The 22683-nt window shown below is 65.0% G+C and overlaps 3 protein-coding genes across 3 annotated transcripts; 1 reads left to right on the forward strand and 2 right to left on the reverse strand.

Annotated features, from left to right (window-relative positions):
- Positions 1-646: 646 nt before the first annotated feature.
- LOC132322985 (clumping factor B-like) lies at positions 647-12480 on the forward strand (the record flags this gene model as incomplete). The annotated part of the gene is made up of 6 exons (XM_059837758.1): positions 647-799; positions 3377-3552; positions 6018-6113; positions 6861-6933; positions 10442-11226; positions 11320-12480. Coding segments are annotated over 6 exons (1490 nt in total), but the record flags the coding sequence as incomplete, so codon positions are not given.
- A 1067-nt stretch (positions 12481-13547) lies between these two features.
- LOC132322983 (zinc finger and BTB domain-containing protein 20-like) lies at positions 13548-16604 on the reverse strand. Its single transcript, XM_059837756.1, has 3 exons — positions 16566-16604; positions 15696-16505; positions 13548-15626 (listed from the first exon to the last, which is right to left on the reverse strand). The coding sequence occupies exons 1-3, from the start codon at positions 16602-16604 to the stop codon at positions 14217-14219; spliced, it is 2259 nt and encodes a 752-aa protein (XP_059693739.1). The 3' UTR covers positions 13548-14216.
- A 766-nt stretch (positions 16605-17370) lies between these two features.
- Positions 17371-21912, reverse strand: LOC132322984 (zinc finger protein 239-like). The gene is made up of 4 exons (XM_059837757.1): positions 21694-21912; positions 20158-20271; positions 19638-19733; positions 17371-19603 (listed from the first exon to the last, which is right to left on the reverse strand). Exons 1-4 carry the CDS (start codon positions 21725-21727, stop codon positions 18900-18902), a joined length of 948 nt encoding a protein of 315 aa, XP_059693740.1. The 5' UTR covers positions 21728-21912; the 3' UTR covers positions 17371-18899.
- Positions 21913-22683: the final 771 nt, after the last annotated feature.

Consider the following 22683-nt stretch of genomic DNA (forward strand, 5'->3'; position numbering starts at 1 on the left):
TATTTGGGGTTTCTATGGGGTATTTGGGGTCCCTGTGGGGTGTTTGGGGTTTCTATGGGGTATTTGGGGTTCCTATGGGGTATTTGGGGTCCCTGTGGGGTATTTGGGGTTTCTATGGGGTATTTGGGGTCCCTGTGGGGTGTTTGGGGTTTCTATGGGGTATTTGGGGTTTCTATGGGGTATTTGGGGTTTCTATGGGGTATTTGGGGTTCCTGTGGGGTATTTGGGGTTTCTATGGGGTATTTGGGGTTCCTATGGGGTATTTGGGGTTTCTATGGGGTATTTGGGGTTTCTATGGGGTATTTGGGGTTCCTGTGGGTTATTTGGGGTCCCTGTGGGGTATTTGGGGTCCCTGTGGGGTATTTGGGGTCGCTGTGGGGTATTTGGGGTTTCTATGGGGTATTTGGGCTGGTTTTGGGGGGATTTGGGGTTTCTATGGGTTATTTGGGGTTCCTGTGGGGTATTTGGGGTTTCTGTGGGGTATTTGGGGTTTCTGTGGGGTATTTGGGGTTCCTGTGGGGTATTTGGGTCTTCTATGGGGTATTTGGGGTTTCTATGGGGTATTTGGGTCTTCTATGGGGTATTTGGGGTCCCTGTGGGGTGTTTGGGGTCGCTGTGGGGTGTTTGGGGTCGCTGTGGGGCTGAGCCCCCCGTGTGCCCCCCAGGATCATCCGGGGGCTGATGCAGCACGTCAAGAGGCTCTACGGGATCCGCATGGTGGTCCGGGGGGCGCAGCACTTCCCCCCACGGCAGCCCTACGTGGTGGTCAGCAACCACCAGAGCTCGCTGGACCTGCTGGGTACGGCCCTGCCCCACAGATCCCTGCCCCACAGATCCCTGCCCCATAGATCCCTGCCCCATAGATCCTGATCCCATAGAGCCCTGACCCCACAGAGTGACCGTTCCCAGCCCTACGTGGTGGTCAGCAACCACCAGAGCTCACTGGACCTGCTGGGTACGGCCCTGCCCCATAGATCCCTGCCCCATAGATCCCTGCCCCATAGATCCCTGCCCCATAGATCCTGACCCCATAGATCCCTGACCCCATAGATCCCTGCCCCATAGATCCCTGCCCCATAGATCCCTGATCCCACAGATCCCTGACCCCACAGAGCGACCGTTCCCAGCCCTACGTGGTGGTCAGCAACCACCAGAGCTCGCTGGACCTGCTGGGTACGGTCCTGCCCCACACATCCCTGCCCCATAGATCCTGACCCCATAGATCCCTGATCCCATAGAGCCTGATCCTATAGATCCCTGACCCCACAGATTCCTGCCCCATAGATCCTGATCCTATAGAGCCCTGACCCCATAGATCCTCATAGATCCTGCCCCACAGATCCCTGCCCCACAGATCCCTGCCCCATAGATCCTGCCCCACAGATTCCCGTCCCATAGATCCCCATAGATCCCTGACCCCACAGATCCCTGACCAATGGCTGCCCCATAGAACCCCAAACTCCCCCCAGCCCCACACACCCCAAATGTGCCCCATAACCCCACAGACCCCACGTGTACCCCACAGACCCCAAACCTGCCCCACATGTACCCCACAGACCCCACATGTACCCCACAGACCCCACAGACCCCAAACCTGCCCCTCATGTACCCCATAACCCCCACACCTGCCCCATAACCCCCAGGGATGATGGAGGTGCTCCCAGACCGCTGTGTCCCCATCGCCAAGCGCGAGCTGCTCTACATGGGGGGCTATGGGGCGGCTGTGGGGGGCTATGGGGCAGGTGTAGGGCACCCCACAGACCCCATAACCCCCCACACCTGCCCCACATGTACCCCATAACCTCCCAAACCTGCCCCATAACCCCCAGGGATGATGGAGGTGCTCCCAGACCTCTGCGTCCCCATCGCCAAGCGCGAGCTGCTCTACATGGGGGGCTATGGGGCGGCTGTGGGGGGCTATGGGGCAGGTGTAGGGCACCCCACAGACCCCATAACCCCCCACACCTGCCCCACAGACCCCATAACCCCCCACACCTGCCCCATAACCCCCAGGGATGATGGAGGTGCTCCCAGACCGCTGCGTCCCCATCGCCAAGCGCGAGCTGCTCTACATGGGGGGCTGTGGGGCGGGTGTGGGGGGCTATGGGGCAGGTGTAGGGCACCCCACAGACCCCAAACCTGCCCCTCATGTACCCCATAACCCCCCACACCTGCCCCACACCTGCCCCATAACCCCCAGGGATGATGGAGGTGCTCCCAGACCGCTGTGTCCCCATCGCCAAGCGCGAGCTGCTCTACGTGGGGGGCTATGGGGCGGGTGTGGGGGGCTATGGGGCAGGTGTAGGGCACCCCACAGACCCCACACCTGCCCCATAACCCCCAGGGATGATGGAGGTGCTCCCAGACCGCTGCGTGCCCATCGCCAAGCGCGAGCTGCTCTACATGGGGGGCTGTGGGGCGAGTGTGGGGGGCTATGGGGCAGGTGTGGGGCACCCCACAGACCCCACAGACCCCACACCTGCCCCACATGTACCCCATAACCCCCCACACCTGCCCCATAACCCCCAGGGATGATGGAGGTGCTCCCAGACCGCTGCGTCCCCATCACCAAGCGCGAGCTGCTCTACATGGGGGGCTGTGGGGCGGCTGTGGGGGGCTATGGGGCAGGTGTAGGGCACCCCACAGACCCCACAGACCCCAAACCTGCCCCACATGTACCCCATAACCCCCAGGGATGATGGAGGTGCTCCCAGACCGCTGTGTGCCCATTGCCAAGCGCGAGCTGCTCTACATGGGGGGCTATGGGGCGGGTGTGGGGGGCTATGGGGCAGGTGTGGGGCACCCCACAGACCCCACACCTGCCCCACATGTACCCCATAACCCCCCACACCTGCCCCACATGTACCCCATAGCCCCCAGGGATGATGGAGGTGCTCCCAGACCGCTGCGTGCCCATCGCCAAGCGCGAGCTGCTCTACATGGGGCGGCTGTGGGGTGGCTGTGGGGGGCTATGGGGCGGGTGTGGGGCACCCCACAGACCCCACAGACCCCAAACCTGCCCCACATGTACCCCATAACCCCCCACACCTGCCCCACATGTACCCCATAGCCCCCAGGGATGATGGAGGTGCTCCCAGACCGCTGCGTCCCCATCGCCAAGCGCGAGCTGCTCTACATGGGGCGGCTGTGGGGTGGCTGTGGGGGGCTATGGGGCGGGTGTGGGGCACCCCACAGACCCCACAGACCCCAAACCTGCCCCACACCTGCCCCATAACCCCCAGGGATGATGGAGGTGCTCCCAGACCGCTGCGTGCCCATCGCCAAGCGCGAGCTGCTCTACATGGGGGGCTATGGGGCGGGTGTGGGGCAGGTGTAGGGCACCCCACAGACCCCACACCTGCCCCATAACCCCCAGGGATGATGGAGGTGCTCCCAGACCGCTGTGTCCCCATCGCCAAGCGCGAGCTGCTCTACATGGGCGCCGTGGGCGTGGTCTGCTGGCTCGGGGGCATCATCTTCATCGACCGCAAGAGAACGCACGACGCCATCAGCGTCATGGCCGAGGCTGCACACACCATGCTCAGCCAGGACGTCAGTTGGGGGGGCTATGGGGTGCTATGGGGTGGTTATGGGGTGCTATGGGGTGGTTATGGGGTGCTATGGGGCTGGCAGAACCAGGGCTGCCATCAGCGTCATGGCCGAGGCTGCGCACACCATGCTCAGCCAGGACGTCAGTTGGGGGGGGCTATGGGGCCGTTATGGGGTGGTTATGGGGTGCTATGGGGTGGTTATGGGGCGGTTATGGGGTGCTATGGGGCGGTTATGGGGTGCTATGGGGCGGTTATGGGGCCGTTATGGGGTGCTATGGGGCGGTTATGGGGTGCTGTGGGGTGGTTATGGGGTGGTTATGGGGTGCTGTGGGGTGGTTATGGGGTGGTTATGGGGTGCTATGGGGCGGTTATGGGGTGCTATGGGGTGGTTATGGGGTGCTATGGGGTGCTATGGGGTGGTTATGGGGCGGTTATGGGGTGCTATGGGGCGGTTATGGGGTGGTTATGGGGTGCTATGGGGCGGTTATGGGGTGGTTATGGGGTGCTATGGGGTGCTATGGGGTGGTTATGGGGCGGTTATGGGGTGCTATGGGGCGGTTATGGGGTGCTATGGGGTGCTGTGGGGCGGTTATGGGGTGCTATGGGGTGGTTATGGGGTGCTATGGGGTGGTTATGGGGTGCTATGGGGATGGCAGAACCAGGGCTGCCATCAGCGTCATGGCCGAGGCTGCGCACACCATGCTCAGCCAGGACGTCAGTTGGGGGGGCTATGGGGTGCTATGGGGTGGTTATGGGGTGCTATGGGGTGGTTATGGGGTGCTATGGGGCGGTTATGGGGTGCTATGGGGCTGGCAGAACCAGGGCTGCCATCAGCGTCATGGCCGAGGCTGCGCACACCATGCTCAGCCAGGACGTCAGTTGGGGGGGGCTATGGGGCCGTTATGGGGTGGTTATGGGGTGCTATGGGGTGGTTATGGGGCGGTTATGGGGTGCTATGGGGCGGTTATGGGGTGCTATGGGGCGGTTATGGGGCCGTTATGGGGTGCTATGGGGCGGTTATGGGGTGCTGTGGGGTGGTTATGGGGTGGTTATGGGGTGCTGTGGGGTGGTTATGGGGTGGTTATGGGGTGCTATGGGGCGGTTATGGGGTGCTATGGGGTGGTTATGGGGTGCTATGGGGTGCTATGGGGTGGTTATGGGGCGGTTATGGGGTGCTATGGGGCGGTTATGGGGTGGTTATGGGGTGCTATGGGGCGGTTATGGGGTGGTTATGGGGTGCTATGGGGTGCTATGGGGTGGTTATGGGGCGGTTATGGGGTGCTATGGGGCGGTTATGGGGTGCTATGGGGTGCTGTGGGGCGGTTATGGGGTGCTATGGGGTGGTTATGGGGTGCTATGGGGTGGTTATGGGGTGCTATGGGGATGGCAGAACCAGGGCTGCCATCAGCGTCATGGCCGAGGCTGCGCACACCATGCTCAGCCAGGACGTCAGTTGGGGGGGCTATGGGGCGGTTATGGGGTGGTTATGGGGTGCTATGGGGCGGTTATGGGGTGCTATGGGGCGCTATGGGGTGCTATGGGGTGCTATGGGGTGGTTATGGGGTGCTATGGGGTGGTTATGGGGTGCTATGGGGCAGTTGTGGGGCAGTTGTGGGGTGGCTGTGGGGCAGTTGCGGGGTGGTTATGGGGCAGCTCTGGGGTGGCTCTGGGGCAGTTATGGGGCAGCTCTGGGGTGGCTCTGGGGCAGTTATGGGGCAGCTCTGGGGTGGCTCTTGGGCAGTTATGGGGCAGCTCTGGGGTGGCTCTCGGGCAGTTATGGGGCAGTTGTGGGGCAGCTCTGGGGCAGTGGTTGGGTCGCTATGGGGCAGCCCTGGGGCAGTTATGGGATGGTTATGGGGCAGTTGTTGGGGGCTCTGGGGCAGTTATGGGGCAGTTATGGGGCAGCTCTGGGGCAGTTATGGGGCAGCTCTGGGGTGGCTCTGGGGCAGCTGTGGGGCGGCTCTGGGGCAGCTCTGGGGCAGTTATGGGATGGTTATGGGGCAGTTGTGGGGGGGCTCTGGGGCAGTTATGGGGCAGTTGTGGGGGGGCTCGGGCGGCTCTGGGGCAGCTCTGGGGCGGCTCTGGGGCAGCTCTGGGGCAGTTATGGGGCAGCTCTGGGGTGGCTCTGGGGCAGTGGTTGGGTCGCTATGGGGCAGCTCTGGGGCAGCTCTGGGGCAGCTCTGGGGCAGCTGTGGGGCGGCTCTGGGGCAGCTCTGGGGCAGCTCTGGGGCGGCTCTGGGGCAGCTGTGGGGCAGTTATGGGGCAGCTCTGGGGCAGCTCTGGGGGGGCTCTGGGGCAGCTCTGGGGTGGCTCTCGGGCAGTTATGGGATGGTTATGGGGCAGTTATGGGATGGTTATGGGGCAGCTCTGGGGTGGCTCTGGGGCAGTTATGGGGCAGTTGTTGGGGCAGCTCTGGGGCGGCTCTGGGGCAGCTCTGGGGCAGCCCCACAGCCGAGCCGCCCCCAGGTGCGGGTGTGGGTGTTCCCCGAGGGCACGCGCAACCACAGCGGCTCCATGCTGCCCTTCAAGCGCGGCGCCTTCCACCTGGCCGTGCAGGCCCAGGTACGGGGGGCTGGGGGGCGCTGGGGGGCGGGGGGGGGCTGGGGGGCGCTGGGGGGGGGCTGTGGGGCGGGGGGGGGGCTGTGGGGCGGGGTGGGGGCTGTGGGGTGGGTGTGGGGGCTGTGGGGTGGGTGTGGGGTGGGTGTGGGGGCTGTGGGGTGGGGTGGGGGCTGTGGGGCGGGTGTGGGGCACTATGGGTGGGGATGGGGGGCTCTGGGGTGGTTTGGGGTTTTATGGGGGGCGCTGTGGGGTGGGGATGGGGCTGTGGGGTGGGTGTGGGGTGCTATGGGGTGGTTTGGGGTTTTATAGGGGGGCTGTGGGGTGGCTGTGGGGCGGGTGTGGGGCGCTATGGGGTGGTTTGGGGCTTTATAGGGTGGGTGTGGGGGCTGTGGGGTGGGTGTGGGGCAGTTGTGGGGCACTTGTAGGGCACTTAGGAGGTGGTTTTGGGGCAGTTATAGGGTGGTTATGGGGCAGTTATGGGGTGGCTCTGGGGCGGTTATGGGGTGGCTCTGGGGCAGTTATGGGGTGGCTCTGGGGCAGTTATGGGGTGGCTGTGGGGCAGTTATGGGGTGGCTCTGGGGCGGTTATAGAGTGGCTCTGGGGCGGTTATGGGGTGGCTCTGGGGCAGTTATGGGGTGGCTGTGGGGCAGTTATGGGGTGGCTGTGGGGCGGTTATGGGGTGGCTGTGGGGCGGTTGTGGGGCAGCTGTGGGGCAGGAGGAGCCCCCCCCGAGCCCGTGGTGCCCCCCAGGTCCCCGTCGTCCCCATCGTCATCTCGTCCTACCAGCACTTCTACAGCAAACGGGAGCGCAGGTTCACCGCCGGTGAGGGCGGGGGGCTGCCTGTGGGGCTGGGGGCTGCCTGTGGGGCTGGGGGCTGCCTGTGGGGCTGGGGGCTTCATATGGGGCTGGGGGCTGCCTGTGGGGCTGGGGGCTTCATATGGGGCTGGGGGCTGCCTGTGGGGCTGGGGGCTGCCTGTGGGGCTGGGGGCTTCGTGTGGGGGTGGGGGCTTCCTGTGGGGCTGGGGGACACCGGGGGCTGGGGGACACTGTGGGCTGGGGGGCACTGGGGGGCTGGGGGACACCAGGGGCTGGGGGCTTCCTGTGGGGCTGGGGGCTGCCTGTGGGGCTGGGGGACACCGGGGGCTGGGGGACACTGGGGGCTGGGGGCTTCCTGTAGGGCTGGGGGCTGCCTGTGGGGCTGGGGGCTTCATATGGGGCTGGGGGACACTGGGGGGCTGGGGGCTGCCTGTGGGGCTGGGGGCTGCATGTGGGGCTGGGGGACACTGGGGGGCTGGGGGACACTGGGGGCTGGGGGCTGCCTGTGGGGCTGGGGGCTGCCTGTGGGGCTGGGGGCTGCATATGGGGCTGGGGGCTGCCTGTGGGGCTGGGGGCTGCCTGTGGGGCTGGGGGGCACCGGGAACTGGGGGCTGCCTGTGGGGCTGGGGGACACTGGGGGCTGGGGGCTGCCTGTGGGGCTGGGGGCTGCATGTGGGGCTGGGGGCTGCCTGTGGGGCTGGGGGCTGCCTGTGGGGCTGGGGGACACTGGGGGGCTGGGGGCTGCCTGTGGGGCTGGGGGACACCAGGGGCTGGGGGCTGCCTGTGGGGCTGGGGGCTGCCTGTGGGGCTGGGGGCTGCCTGTGGGGCTGGGGGCTTCATATGGGGCTGGGGGACACTGGGGGCTGGGGGCTTCATATGGGGCTGGGGGCTGCCTGTGGGGCTGGGGGACACTGGGGGGCTGGGGGCTGCCTGTGGGGCTGGGGGCTGCCTGTGGGGCTGGGGGACACTAGGGGCTGGGGGCTTCATATGGGGCTGGGGGCTGCCTGTGGGGCTGGGGGACACCAAGGGCTGGGGGCTGCCTGTGGGGCTGGGGGCTGCCTGTGGGGCTGGGGGCTTCCTGTGGGGCTGGGGGCTGCCTGTGGGGCCGGGGGCTGCCTGTGGGGCTGGGGGCTGCCTGTGGGGCTGGGGGCTTCATATGGGGCTGGGGGACACCAGGGGCTGGGGGCTGCCTGTGGGGCTGGGGGCTGCCTGTGGGGCTGGGGGCTGCCTGTGGGGCTGGGGGACACTGGGGGCTGGGGGCTGCCTGTGGGGCTGGGGGCTGCCTGTGGGGCTGGGGGCTGCCTGTGGGGCTGGGGGACACTGTGGGGCTGGGGGACACTGTGGGCTGGGGGCTGCCTGTGGGGCTGGGGGCTGCCTGTGGGGCTGGGGCTGCCTGTGGGGCTGGGGGTCACCGGGGGGCTGGGGGCTTCGTGTGGGGCTGGGGGACACCGGGGGCTGGGGGACACTGGCAACTGGGGGCTTCCTGTGGGGCTGGGGGCTGCCTGTGGGGCTGGGGGCTGCCTGTGGGGCTGGGGGACACCAGGGGCTGGGGGCTGCCTGTGGGGCTGGGGGCTGCCTGTGGGGCTGGGGGACACTGTGGGCTGGGGGACACTGGGGGGCTGGGGGCTTCCTGTGGGGCTGGGGGCTTCCTGTGGGGCTGGGGGCTTCGTGTGGGGCTGGGGGCTTCATATGGGGCTGGGGGACACTGGGGGGCTGGGGGCTTCGTGTGGGGCTGGGGGACACTGGGGGCTGGGGGCTGCCTGTGGGGCTGGGGGCTGCCTGTGGGGCTGGGGGCTTCCTGTGGGGCTGGGGGGACACTGTGGGGCTGGGGGACACCAGGGGCTGGGGGCTGCCTGTGGGGCTGGGGGCTTCCTGTGGGGGTGGGGGGCACCGGGGGGCTGGGGGCTTCATATGGGGCTGGGGGCTTCATATGGGGCTGGGGGCTTCGTATGGGGCTGGGGGTTCCACGTGGGTCTTTGGGGGATTTATAGGGCTGGGGTCTCCCTGTGAGTCTGGGGTGTCTCTGTGGGGGATCTGTGGGTCTGGGGTCTCGCCGTGGGTCTGGGGTCCGGCCGTGGGACAGCCATGGGGGATCCGTGGGTCTGGGGGATCCGTGGGTCTGGGGTCCGGCCGTGGGTCTGGGGTCTGGCGGTGGGGCAGCCATGGGGGATCTGTGGGTCTGGGGGATCCGTGGGTCTGAGGTCTCGCCGTGGGTCTGGGGTCCGGCCGTGGGGCAGCCATGGGGGGGGATCCGTGGGTCTGGGGTCCGGCTGTGGGGCAGCCATGGGGGATCTGTGGGTCTGGGGGATCTGTGGGTCTGGGGTCTCGCTGTGGGTCTGGGGTCCGGCCGTGGGTCTGGGGGATCCGTGAGGCAGCCATGGGGGGGATCTGTGGGTCTGGGGGATCCGTGGGGCAGCCATGGGGGGGATCTGTGGGTCTGGGGGATCCGTGGGGCAGCCATGGGGGGGGATCCGTGGGTCTGGGGGATCCGTGGGTCTGGGGTCCGGCCGTGGGTCTGGGGTCTGGCGGTGGGGCAGCCATGGGGGATCTGTGGGTCTGGGGGATTCCGTGGGTCTGAGGTCTCGCCGTGGGTCTGGGGTCCGGCCGTGGGGCAGCCATGGGGGATTCGTGGGTCTGGGGGATCTGTGGGTCTGGGGTCTCGCCGTGGGTCTGGGGGTCTGGCTGTGGGGCAGCCATGGGGGGTCTGGGGGATCCGTGGGTCTGGGGTCCAGCTGTGGGTCTGGGGTCCAGCTGTGGGGCAGCCATGGGGGATCTGTGGGTCTGGGGGATCTGTGGGTCTGGGGTCTCGCTGTGGGTCTGGGGTCTGGCCGTGGGGCAGCCATGAGGGATCCGTGGGTCTGGGGGATCCGTGGGTCTGGGGTCTCGCTGTGGGTCTGGGGGATCCGTGGGGCAGCCATGGGGGATCTGTGGGTCTGGGGGATCCGTGGGTCTGAGGGATCCGTGGGGCAGCCATGGGGGGGGATCCGTGGGTCTGGGGTCTCGCTGTGGGTCTGGGGGATCCGTGGGGCAGCCATGGGGGGGGATCCGTGGGTCTGGGGGATCCGTGGGGCAGCCATGGGGGGGGGATCCGTGGGTCTGGGGGATCCGTGGGTCTGGGGGATCCGTGGGGCAGCCATGGGGGGGGATCCGTGGGTCTGGGGGATCCGTGGGTCTGGGGGATCCGTGGGGCAGCCATGGGGGGGGATCCGTGGGTCTGGGGGATCCGTGGGTCTGGGGGATCCGTGGGGCAGCCATGGGGGGGGATCCGTGGGTCTGGGGGATCCGTGGGTCTGGGGGATCCGTGGGTCTGGGGGATCCGTGGGGCAGCCATGGGGGGGGATCCGTGGGTCTGGGGGATCCGTGGGGCAGCCATGGGGGTCTCGCCGTGGGTCTGGGGGATCCGTGGGGCAGCCATGGGGGGGGATCCGTGGGTCTGGGGGATCCGTGGGGCAGCCATGGGGGTCTCGCTGTGGGTCTGGGGGATCCGTGGGGCAGCCCCCTCCCCTGCCCCCAGGGCAGTGCGTGATCCAGGTGCTGCCGCCGCTGCCCACGCGGGGGCTGGGCCCGGCCGACGTCCCCGCGCTGACCGAGCGCGTCCGCGCCGCCATGCTGGACGCCTTCGAGGCCCTGTCGGCCGAGCTGCGGCCTCGGGCCACGCCCGGTGACCCACGGCGTGACCCACGGAGTGACCCACGGAGTGACCCACGGGGTGACCAAAGGCGTGACCCACGGAGTGACCCACGGAGTGACCCACGGGGTGACCCACGGGGTGACCCACGGAGTGACCCACGGCGTGACCCATGGGGTGACCCACGGAGTGACCCACGGAGTGACCCACGGGGTGACCCACGGGGTGACCCACAGAGTGACCCACGGGGTGACCCACGGGGTGACCAGAGGAGTGACCCACGGAGTGACCCACGGGGTGATCACCGGAGTGACCCACGGAGTGACCCACGGGGTGACCCACGGGGTGACCCACGGAGTGACCCACGGGGTGACCAATGGAGTGACCCACGGGGTGACCAGCGAGGTGACCAGCGGGGTGACCACCGGAGTGACCCAAGGGGTGACCCACGGGGTGACCCACGGAGTGACCCACGGAGTGACCCACGGGGTGACCCACGGAGTGACCCACGGGGTGACCAAAGGAGTGACCCACAGAGTGACCCACGGGGTGACCCAAGGGGTGACCCAAAGGGTGACCACCGCAGTGACCCACGGAGTGACCCACACAGCCCCACGGCCACCCCAAGTAACCACTGGAGTGACCCAAGGAGTGACCCAGAGAGTGACCGCCTCAGCCCCACGGCCCTGAGTGACCCCTGGAGTGACCACCACAGCCCCATGGCCACCCAGAGTGACCCACAGAGTGACCCCTGGAGTGACCACCACAGCCCCACGGCCACCCAGAGTGACCCACAGAGTGACCGCCACAGCCCCACGGCCACCCAGAGTGACCCACAGAGTGACCACCACAGCCCCACGGCCACCCAGAGCGACCCCTGGAGTGACCAACACAGCCCCACGGCCACCCAGAGTGACCCACAGCGTCCGGCGGTGACCCGGAGTGACCCCCAGTGCCCCACGCCGCAGTGACCCCCGGCCCTGCAGCCCCAGGGTGGACCTGGCAGTGGGGCAGGGACTGACCCCCAAGTGGGGACAGACTGACCCCTGAGTGGGGACAAACTGACCCCTAAGTGGGGCCAAACTGACCCCTAAGTGGGGCCTGGACTGACCCCCAAGCGGGGCCCAAAGTGACCCCTGAGTGGGGACAAACTGACCCCTAAGTGGGGACAAACTGAGCCCTGAGTGGGGACAAACTGACCCCTAAGTGGGGACAAACTGACCCCCAACTGAGGCCACAGCTGACCCCCAAGTGGGGTCCGGACTGACCCTGAAGTGTGGCCTGGACTGACCCCTAAGTGGGGCCACAACTGACCCCTAAGTGGGGACAAACTGACCCCTGAGGGGGGACAAACTGACCCCTAAGTGGGGACAAACTGACCCCTGAGTGGGGCCCAAAGTGACCCTCAAGTGGGGACAAACTGACCACTCAGTGGGGACAAACTGACCCCTAAGTGGGGACAAACTGACCCCTGAGTGGGGCCCAAAGTGACCCTCAAGTGGGGACAAACTGACCCCCAACTGAGGCCACAGCTGACCCCCAAGTGGGGTCCAGACTGACCCTGAAGTGTGGCCTGGACTGACCCCTAAGTAGGGACAAACTGACCCCTGAGGGGGGACAAACTGACCCCTGGGTGGGGCCTGGCCTGACCCCCAGCTGAGGCCACAGCTGACCCCCAAGTGGGGCCCGGAGTGACCCCCAGGTGTGGCCTGGACTGACCCCGAGTGGGGCCCGGAGTGACCCCGGAGTGACCCCACAGCCGAGACTGCCCCACGGCCAGGGCGTGGCTGGGCGTGGCCAGCGCTGATTGGCTGCTGCGGCCAAGCCCCGCCCCCTCGATGCTGTGTATTTATTGGGGGGGGGGGGGGGGGGGCGTGGATTTTGCCAAATTTCCCTCCCGGCCCCGCTCGGGACCCCCCCAGCTTTTAATAAACCCCCCCAAAATCCCCCCCAAAATCGTGGGGTGCTGTGACATCACTGTGACGTCATCGAGGCAGGGATGATGTCATCATTGGGGGAGGGGCTCTGGGAATTGTGGGGAGGGGTTTGGGGGGGGGGGGGCTCTGATTTGGGGCACTGGGGGTGTTGGGGGTTGGGCTGGGATCGGAACTGGGATGGGATTGGGATTGGGAATGGGATTGGGATGGGACTGGGATGGGATCGGAACTGGGATGGGACTGGGAATGGGATCTGGGACTGGGACCGGAACTGGGATGGGACTGGGATTTGGGACTGGGATTGGAACTGGGATGGGATGGGGTCAGGACTGGGATTGGGATCGCGACTGGGATTGGGACTGGGATGGGATGGGATCGGAACTGGGATGGGATTGGGACTGGGATTGGGACTGGGATGGGATCGGAACTGGGACTGGGATCGAGACTGGGACTGGGATTGAGACTGGGACCAGGACTGGGACTGGGATTTGGGACCGGGATGGGATCGGGACTGGGATGGGATCAGGACTGACTTCAAGATGATGGCCCTGGGATCGAGATTGGGACTGGGACCAGAACTGGGATTGGGACTGGGACCAAGACTGGGCCTGGGATTTGGGCTGAGACCAAGACTGGGCCTGGGATTTGGACTGGGACCAAGATTGGGACTGGGACCAGGATTGGGACTGGGACCAGGACTGGGATTTGGGCTGGGATCAAGATGGTGGCACTGGAACCAAGACTGGGAATGGGACCAGAACTGGGCTGGGACTGAGACCAAGATTGAGACCGGGATTGGGACTGGGACCAATATTGGGACTGGGACCAGGATTGGGATCAGAACTGGGATTTGGGCTGGGATCAAGATGGTGGCACTGGAACCAAGATTGGGACTGGGACCAGAACTGGGCTGGGACTGAGACCAATATTGAGACCGGGATTGGGACTGGGACCAGGACTGGGACTGGGACTGGGACTGGGATTGGGACTGGGACCAGGACTGGGCCTGGGATTTGGGCTGAGACCAAGACACCAAAACACCCTGAACAAACCCCCATTATTCCAAATCTCTTTAATGCTCCCCTCAGCAAGCCTGGCTGGGGAACCCCCAGCCCCGCGGCAGCGCCCCAGCGCTCCCAGTATGGGTCAGGGCTGGGACTGGGACTGGGACTGGGATGGGGATTTGGGCTGGGATCAAGATTGGAACTGGGACCAAGATTGGGACTGGGACCAGAACTGGGCTGGGACTGAGACCAAGATTGAGACCGGGATTTGGACTGGGACCAATATTGGGACTGGGACCAGGATTGGGATCAGAACTGGGATTTGGGCTGGGATCAAGATGGTGGCACTGGAACCAAGATTGGGACTGGGACCAGAACTGGGACTGGGACCAGGATTGGGATCAGGACTGGGACTGGGATCAGGACTGACTTCAAGATGATGGCACTGGGATCGAGATTGGGACTGGGACCAGAACTGGGCCTGGGATTGAGACCAAGATTGAGACCGGGATTGGGACTGGGACCAATATTGGGACTGGGACCAGAACTGGGCTGGGACTGAGACCAAGACTGGGCCTGGGATTTGGACTGGGACCAGGATTGGGACTGGGACCAGGATTGGGACTGGGACCAGGACTGGGCCTGGGATTTGGGCTGAGACCAAGACACCAAAACACCCTGAACAAACCCCCATTATTCCAAATCTCTTTAATGCTCCCCTCAGCAAGCCTGGCTGGGGAACCCCCAGCCCCGCGGCAGCGCCCCAGCGCTCCCAGTGCTCCCAGTATGGGTGCGCTGGTGGCGCTTGTGGTGCGAGCTGCGGCTGAAGCTCTTGCCGCAGAGCCCGCAGGCGTACGGCCGCTCCCCGGTGTGCGTGCGCCGGTGCTGCGTCAGCGTGGACTTGTCGGTGAAGCTCTTGCCGCAGTCGGCGCAGCCGTAGGGGCGCTCGCCGGTGTGGATGCGGCGGTGCCGGATCAGGTTGGAGCTGACGTTGAAGCGCTTGCCGCAGTGCCCGCAGGCGTACGGCTTCTCGCCCGTGTGGATGCGCAGGTGCTTCACCAGGTCCGAGCTCTGGCTGAAGCTCTGCCAGCACTCCCCGCACGTGTTGGGGATGCCCAGAGGGCTCGGCCGGCCCGGCCCGGCGCCAGCGCGGTCAGCGGGGCCAGAGCGGTCAGCGGGGCCAGAGCGGCGCCGACGGGGACGGGACTTGGGCGGCTTGGGGCGGGCAGGGCCCGGCGCGGCCGGAGAGTGACCACGGGTGTCGGTCAGAGCGGCCGGAGAGTGACCACGGGTGTCGGTCAGAGCGGCCGGAGAGTGACCACGGGTGTCGGTCAGTGTAGCTGGAGAGTGACCACGGCCATGGCAGGTGTTGGTCAGGGTGGCTGGAGAGTGGCCATGGCAGGTGTTGGTCACCGTGGTCGGAGAGTGACCACGGGTGTCGGTCAGGGTCCCCAGAGAGTGACCACGGGTGTTGGTCAGCGCGGCCGGAGAGTGACCACGGCCACAGCAGGTGTCGGTCAGGGTGGCTGGAGAGTGACCACGGCCATGGCAGGTGTCGGTCACCGTGGCCGGAGAGTGACCGCAGGTGTCGGTCAGCGCGGCGTGGGCGCGGCGGTGCCGCCGCAGGTGGGAGCTCAGAGAGGTTTGGCTGCAGTCCGGGCAGGTGAGGGGACAGTGGTCAGTGGAGGGGTCACTGCTGAGGGGGTGGGAGTCCGAGTGGTCATCGGGGCGGTCATCGGGGCGGTCATCGGGGTGGTCATCGGGGCCTCCCTGCTGCTGACCGCCTCTGGGGGTGGCTCTTTGGTCATCGCCATCGATGTCCGGCTGGCCGGAGCCACCTCGGTGACCACGGCCACGAGCCCGCTGACCACTGCCACGGATGACCCTCTGGCCATTCCCATCAATGTCCGGCTGGCCGGAGCCGTGGTCACTCCTCCGTCCGTGGCCGCCCCGCTGACCTCTGCCCTGGTCACTCCCGTGTCCTGAGCCGTCCTGCTGACCGTGACCGGTGTCCGTCTGTCCGGAGCGGCCGGGCTGAGCGCTGCTGTGGTCAGTGCTGAGGTCACTCCAGTGGTCAGCGTGGTGTCCGGAGCCGTGGTCAGTGCTGAGGTCACTCGGGTGGTCACTCTGGTGGTCACTCCGGTGGTCACTCCGGTGCCGGGCCAGCGCGGCGCTGCGGTCAGTGCTGCGGTCACTCAGGTGGTCACTCCTGTGCCTGGCCAGGACGGTGCCATGGTCACTGCTGTGGTCACTCCGGTGGTCACTCCGGTGCCGGGCCAGCGCGGCGCTGTGGTCAGTGCCGTGGTCACTCGGGTGGTCACTCCTGTGGTCACTCGGGTGGTCACTCCGGTTGTCACTCCCGCGGTCACTCCGGTGGTCACTGCGGTTGTCACCCCGTGGGTCACTCCAGTTGTCACTCAGGTGGTCACTCCGGTTGTCACTCCCGCGGTCACTCGGGTGGTCACTCCGGTTGTCACTCCCGCGGTCACTCCGGTTGTCACTCTGGTGGTCACTCCGGTGGTCACTCCTGTGGTCACTCCGGTTGTCACTCCTGTGGTCACTCCGGTTGTCACTCCGGTGGTCACTTGGGTGGTCACCCCGTGGGTCACTCCCGCGGTCACTCCTGTGGTCACTCCGATGGTCACTCCGGTGGTCACTCCGGTGGTCACTCCTGTGGTCACTCGGGTGGTCACTCCGGTGGTCACCCCGTGGGTCACTCCTGTGGTCACTCCAGTTGTCACTCTGATGGTCACTCTGATGGTCACTCCCGCGGTCACTCAGGTGGTCACTCCGATGGTCACTCCTGTGGTCACTCCGGTTGTCACTCCTGTGGTCACCCCGTGGGTCACTCCGATGGTCACCCCGTGGGTCACTCCCGCGGTCACTCCTGTGGTCACTGCGGTGCCGGGCCAGCGCGGCGCTGCGGGCGAAGCTCTGCCCGCACTCCACGCAGATGTTGGGGTGCTCGGCGCCCCCCGCCCCCCTCCTCACCGCCACCGTCTCCTTCCTCTTCCTCCCCCCCCTGCCCCTCCCCCCCCCCGCCTGCCCCTCCCCCCCCCGCGGGGTCACCCAGCCCCCTCCCCCACCCCGGCAGCGTTTCGGCGACATCGCCGCCCCCTCCCCCAGCCCGGAGCGGACCCGGGGGGGGGTCCCGCGACCCCCGCTCGGTGCCGGGGGGGGTCCCGCGACCCCCGGGGCCGCCCCCGCTGCCGGCGCCGCCGCGGCCGCGCGGACAATGGAGGCGGCGGCGGCGCTGACCCAGGAAGTTCAACCCCCGGGGGCTGCGGGGAGGAAGGGGAAAAAAAGGGGAGGGGGAGGGGAGACCCCCCCCCCCATTCCCCTCCCCCTCCCCCAGCACGCCGGCCCCTCCCCCACCACCCCCGAATCCTGCCCGGTTCCGTTTGGGGGGGGATGGGGTGGGAGTGGGGGAGGGGAGCGCGGGGTTTGGGCGCTGTTCCCATCCCCCCCCACCCCCACTCGCGACCCCTCCCCCCCAAAATCGCGAATTGTTTTGGAGGGGGGGGGGTGGGGGAGGGGCAGGGATGGCACGGGCGGCGGGCACGGAGGGGGAGGGGCGGGGGGAGCCCCCCCCAGGGACATTTTGGGGACATTTCGCCCCCTCTGTCCCCCCCGCGGTGACACCGGAGGGGTCCCGACCCTCGGGGGGGGGGGGGGAGGGGGTTGGGGGTCACCCGAAGGTCCGGGGTGGATTTTGGGGGGTCAGGAATGGATTCCCAGGGGTCAGGAGTGGATTTGGGGGGTCCGGGATGGATTCCTAAAAGTCTGGAATGGATTTGGGGCGTCAGGAATGGGTTTGGGGGGTCCAGGATGGATTTGGGGCGTCAGGAATGGATTCCCAAAGGTCCGGAACGGATTTCCAAAGGTCCGGAATGGATTCCTGTGGTTAGGAACAAATTTTGGGGCTCAGGAATGGATTTGGGGGTCAGGAATGGATTCCCAAAGGTCTGGAATGGATTCTGGGGTCCGGAATGGATTCTGGGGTCCGGAATGGATTCTGGGGTCCAGAATGGATTCCCAAAGGTCCGGAATGGATTCTCGGGGTCCGGAATGGATTCTGGGGTCCAGAATGGATTCCCAAAGGTCCGGAATGGATTCTGGGGTCCGGAATGGATTCTCGGGGTCCGGAATGGATTCCCAAAGGTCCGGAATGGATTCCCAAAGGTCTGGAATGGATTCGGGGGTCCGGAATGGATTCCCGGGGTCCAGGGGTCCCCCCAAAGACCCCTGGGCACGGGAGGGTCCCCGTGAGTCCTCTCCCCTCCTGCCCCAGCGGCTCTGGGGGGTCTCGGTTCTGGTTCTGGGGGGTCCCGGATCCTTAGGGCTCCAGTTCTGGAATGGTCCCAGTTCCAGAAGGGTCCCAGTTCTGGAATGGTCCCGGTTCCGGAGGGCTCTGGAAGGTTCCTGGTCCCAGTTCCGGCTCTGGAAGTGTCCTGGTTCCGGAGGGCTCCCAGTCCCAGTCCCGGTTCTGGTCCCAGTCCCAGTCCTGGTTCTGGTTCTTTCCAGTCCCAGTCCTGGTCCCGGTTCCAGAGTTTTTCTGGTCCCAGTCCCAGATCCAGTCCCGGTTCCGGTTCCAGTCAGCATCCTGGTTCGGTTCCAGTCCTGGTTTTGGCTCTTTCCCAGTCCTGGTTCTGGTCCCAGTTCCACTCCTGGTTCCGGTTCCAGAATTTCCCTGTCCTGGTCCCGGTTCCAGTCCTGGTTTTGGCTCCTTCCCAGTCCTGGTTCCGGTCCTGGTCCGGTTCCAGTTCCAGTCCTGGTTCCAGTTCCAGAATTTCCCTGTCCTGGTCCTGGTCCGGTTCCAGTTCCAGTCCTGGTTCCAGTTCCAGAATTTTCCTGATCCTGGTTCCAGTTCCAGTAGTGGTTCCAGTTCCAGTCCCGGTTCCGGTTCCAGTTCTAGTTCCAGTTCCAGTCCTGGTTTTGGCTCTTTCCCAGTCTCAGTTCTGGTCCCGGTTCCGGTTCCAGTTCCAGTCCCGGTTCCAGTTCCGGAATTTTCCTGATCCTGGTTCCGGTTCCGGTTCTGGAATTTTCCTGATCCTGGTTCCGGTTCCAGTCCTGGTTCCGGTTCCGGAATTTTCCTGATCCCAGTTCCGGTTCCAGTCTTGGTCCCGGTTCCAGAATTTTCCTGATCCTGGTTCCGGTTCCAGTCCTAGTTCTGGTTCCAGAATTTTCCTGATCCCAGTTCCGGTTCCAGTCCTAGTTCCGGTTCTGGAATTTTTCTGATCCCGGTTTCGGTTCCGGTTCCAGTTCCAGTCCTAGTTCCGGTTCTGGAATTTTCCTGATCCCGGTTCCGGTTCTGGAATTTTCCTGATCCCAGTTCCGGTTCCAGTCCTAGTCCCGGTTCCGGAATTTTCCTGATCCCGGTTCCGGTTCCGGTTCCGGTCCCTCCTAGCCCAGGTGCAGCCGCTGGTGCCGGATGAGGGCGGAGCTTCCCCCGAAGCCCTTCCCACAATCCCCGCAGGTGTAGGGCGTGGCACAGGTGAGGGGCGTGGCGCACACGTCAGGCGCGGCACAGGTGAGGGGCGTGTCCGCAGCGTGCCCGTGCAGGTGCGCCAGCAGGGCGTGGCCCTCCGCAAACCCCGCCCCGCAGGTGTGCCCGGGCGCACAGGTGAGCCCAGGTGTGCCCTTCTTCCTCCTCCTCTTCCTCCCCTCCTCCTCCTCCTCGTCCTGCAGCCCGTGGGCGCGGCGGTGCTTGAGGAAGGCGGAGCTATAGCTGAAGCCCCGCCCACACTCGCTGCAGGTGTAGGGCCGCTCGCCCAGGTGCGCCCTCAGGTGAGCGCTGAGGTTGGCGCTCCGGCCGAAGCTCCGCCCACACTGGCCACACCCGAAGCGCCGCTGGCTCACCTGGTGCAGCCGCAGGTGACGCGCCAGCTGGGGGGCGTGGCCGAAGCCCCGCCCGCAGTGGCCGCAGGTGTGCGGGCGCTGGCCCAGGTGCGTGGCCAGGTGAGCGTTGCGGTTGGAGCTGCGCGTGAAACCTTTCCCGCACGCCAGGCAGGTGAAGGGCTTGGGGGAGGGCGGGGCCGGCTGGCTCCGCCCACAGCCGCGCCGGCCACGCCCACGGCGGGAGCCACGCCCCGCGGGGGGGGTGGGGAGGGGAGGGCGGGGGGAGGGGGGGAGGAGGGGAGGGGGAGGGGAGGAGGAGGAGGGAGTCCAGCGTGGGGGGAGGGGCGGGCTGGGGGGCGTCCTCGGGGTCCTCCTGGTCGCTGGGGGGGGCGGAGTCGTCTGGGGGGAGAAAATGGGGGGAATTAGGGGGGAATTGGGAAAATTTGGGGGAATAGTGGGGGAATTGGGAAAATTGGGGGGGAATAAGGGGGGAAGTGGGAAAATTTGGGGGGAATTAATGGGGGAAATAGTGGGGGAATTGGGAAAATTGGGGAAAATTATGGGGGAATTGTGGGGGGAATAATGGGGGAAATTATGGGGGGATTGGGAAAATTTGGGGAAAAACAATGGGGGAATAATGGGGGAAATTATGGGGGAATTGGGAAAATTGGGGGATTTGGAGAACTGGGGAATATTGGGGGAAATTGGGAAGAATTTGGGGAAATAATGGGGAAAAATGGGGTAAAATGGGGAGAAATGGGGGAAATGGGTGTGGGGGATAAGGAGAAGGGACCCCCAGGTGAGGGGAGGGGTCCCAGCTCACCTGCAGGGGCCACCCTGAGGATCTCCCACTCCTTGGAGTCGTTGGGGTCGGGGACCCCCAGCTCCTCCTCGGGCTCCAGCCGGGACACGATGTTGGGCTTGGGGATGGGGAAATCTGGGGGGAAAAAGGGAAAAAAAGGGAAAAAAGGGAAAAAAGGGAAAAAAAGGGAAAAAAAGGGAAAAAAAGGGAAATTTGGGGTCACCCTGGCTCCATCCCTGCAGGGCTGGCACTTCAGAGCAGCAGGTTTGGGTCCCCTTGGCTTGGTTTGGGGAGGGGGATTTGGGGCAGGGGGATTTGGGGCAGGGGGGTTTTGGGGAGGGGGATTTGGGGGGGATTTTGGGGAGGGGGATTTTGGGGAAAGGGATTTGGGGCAGGGGGATTTTGGGGGGATTTTGGGGCAGGGGGATATTGGGGAGAATTTTGGGGAAGATTTTGGGGAGGGGGATTTTGGTGAGGGGGATTTTGGGGGATAAGTTTGGGGAGGGGGATTTTGGGCAGGGGGATTTTGGGGAGGGGGATTTTGGGCAGGGGGATTTTGGGGAGGGGGATTTTGGGCAGGGGAATTTTGGGGGGGATTTTGGGGAGGGGGATTTTGGGCAGGGGGAATTTGGGGAGGGGGATTTAGAGGAGAAGGATTTGGGAAGGAGGATTTTTGGGGGGATTTTGGGGAGGGGGATTTTGGGGAGGGTTTTGGGGGAGGATTTTGGGTAGGGGGATTTTGGGGGGATTTTGGGCAGGGGGATTTTGGGCAGGGGGATTTGGGGCAGGGGGATTTTGGGGAGGGGGATTTTGGGGAGGGGGATTTTGGGGAAGATTTTGGGGAGGGGGATTTAGAGGAGAACGATTTGGGAAGGAGGATTTTGGGGGGATTTTGGGGAGGGGGATTTGGGGCAGGGGGATTTTGGGGAGGATTTTGGGCAGGGGGATTTTGGGGAGGGGGATTTGGGGCAGGGGTATTTTGGGGGGGATTTTGGGGAGGGGGATTTAGAGAAGGATTTGGGAAGGAGGATTTTGGGGAGGATTTTGGGGAAGGGGATTTGGGGCAGGGGGATTTGGGGCAGGGGGATTTGGGGCAGGGGGATTTTGGGGGGGATTTTGGGGAGGGGGATTTTGGGGAGGATTTTGAGGAGGGGGATTTTGGGCAGGGGGATTTTGGGGAAGGGGATTTTGGGGCAGGGGGATTTTGGGGGAGATTTTGGGGAGGGGGATTTTGGGGGGCATTTTGGGGAGGGTTTTGGAGAGGGGGATTTTGGGGGGGATTTTGGGGAGGGGGATTTAGAGGAGGAGGATTTAGGGAATAATTTTGGAGGATAATTTGGGGGGTGGGTTATTTTGGGGAGGGGGATTTAGGGGATAAATTCTGAGGAGAATTTTGGGGTGGGTTATTTTGGGGAGGGGGATTTAGGGGATAATTTTTGAGGATAATTTGGGGGGTGGGTTATTTTGGGGAGGGGGATTTAGGGGATAATTTCTGAGGATAATTTGGGGGTGGGTTATTTTGGGGAGGGGGATTTAGGGGATAATTTCGGGGCTCACCCAGCAGGATCAGGGACTCGTAGCTCTCCTGCATGGTGCCGCCTCCTCCTCTCCTGCCGAGCCGGGCACGGGGGGGGCTCAGGACCCCCAGGGACCCCCAGAGACCCCCCGGGACCCCCCGGGACCCCCAGGGACCCCCGGGCCGGCGATGCTCGGGGGGCCCGGGGCTCCCCCGGCCGCTCCGGGAAGCTCCGCCCGGGAGCGGATGGAGCCGCCGCCGCTGACCCAGGAAGTGCCGCCCCTAAGGGTGGGGCCTCCTCTTCCTCCTCCTCCTCTTCCTCATCTCCATCCTCAGCCCGTTCTTCCTCCTCTTCCTCATCTCCATCCTCAGCCCGGTCTTCCTCCTCCTCCTCCTCTTCATCTCCATCCTCAGCCCGTTCTTCTCCTCCTCTTCTTCATCTCCATCCTCAGCCCGTTCTTCTCTTCCTCCTCCTCCTCTTCTTCATCTCCATCCTCAGCCCGTTCTTCTCTTCTTCCTCCTCCTCCTCTTCATCTCCATCCTCAGCCCGTTCTTCTCTTCTTCCTCCTCTTCATCTCCATCCTCAGCCCGTTCTTCTCCTCCTCCTCTTCTTCATCTCCATCCTCAGCCCATTCTTCCTCCTCCTCCTCTTCCTCATCTCCATCCTCAGCCCGTTCTTCTCTTCCTCCTCCTCCTCTTCTTCATCCTCAGCCCGTTCTTCTCTTCCTCCTCCTCTTCCTCATCTCCATCCTCAGCCCGTTCTTCTCTTCTTCCTCTTCCTCATCTCCATCCTCAGCCCGTTCTTCACTTCCTCCTCCTCTTCTTCATCCCCATCCTCAGCCTGTTCTTCCTCCTCCTCCTCCTCCTCATCTCCATCCTCAGCCCGTTCTTCTCTTCCTCTTCTTCATCGCCATCCACAGCCCGTTCTTCTCTTCCTCCTCCTCCTCTTCCTCATCTCCATCCTCAGCCCGTTCTTCTCTTCCTCTTCTTCATCGCCATCCACAGCCCGTTCTTCTCTTCCTCCTCCTCTT

Source organism: Haemorhous mexicanus, unplaced genomic scaffold (assembly GCF_027477595.1).
Source record: "Haemorhous mexicanus isolate bHaeMex1 unplaced genomic scaffold, bHaeMex1.pri scaffold_231_ctg1, whole genome shotgun sequence".
Lineage (NCBI taxonomy): Eukaryota > Metazoa > Chordata > Aves > Passeriformes > Fringillidae > Haemorhous > Haemorhous mexicanus.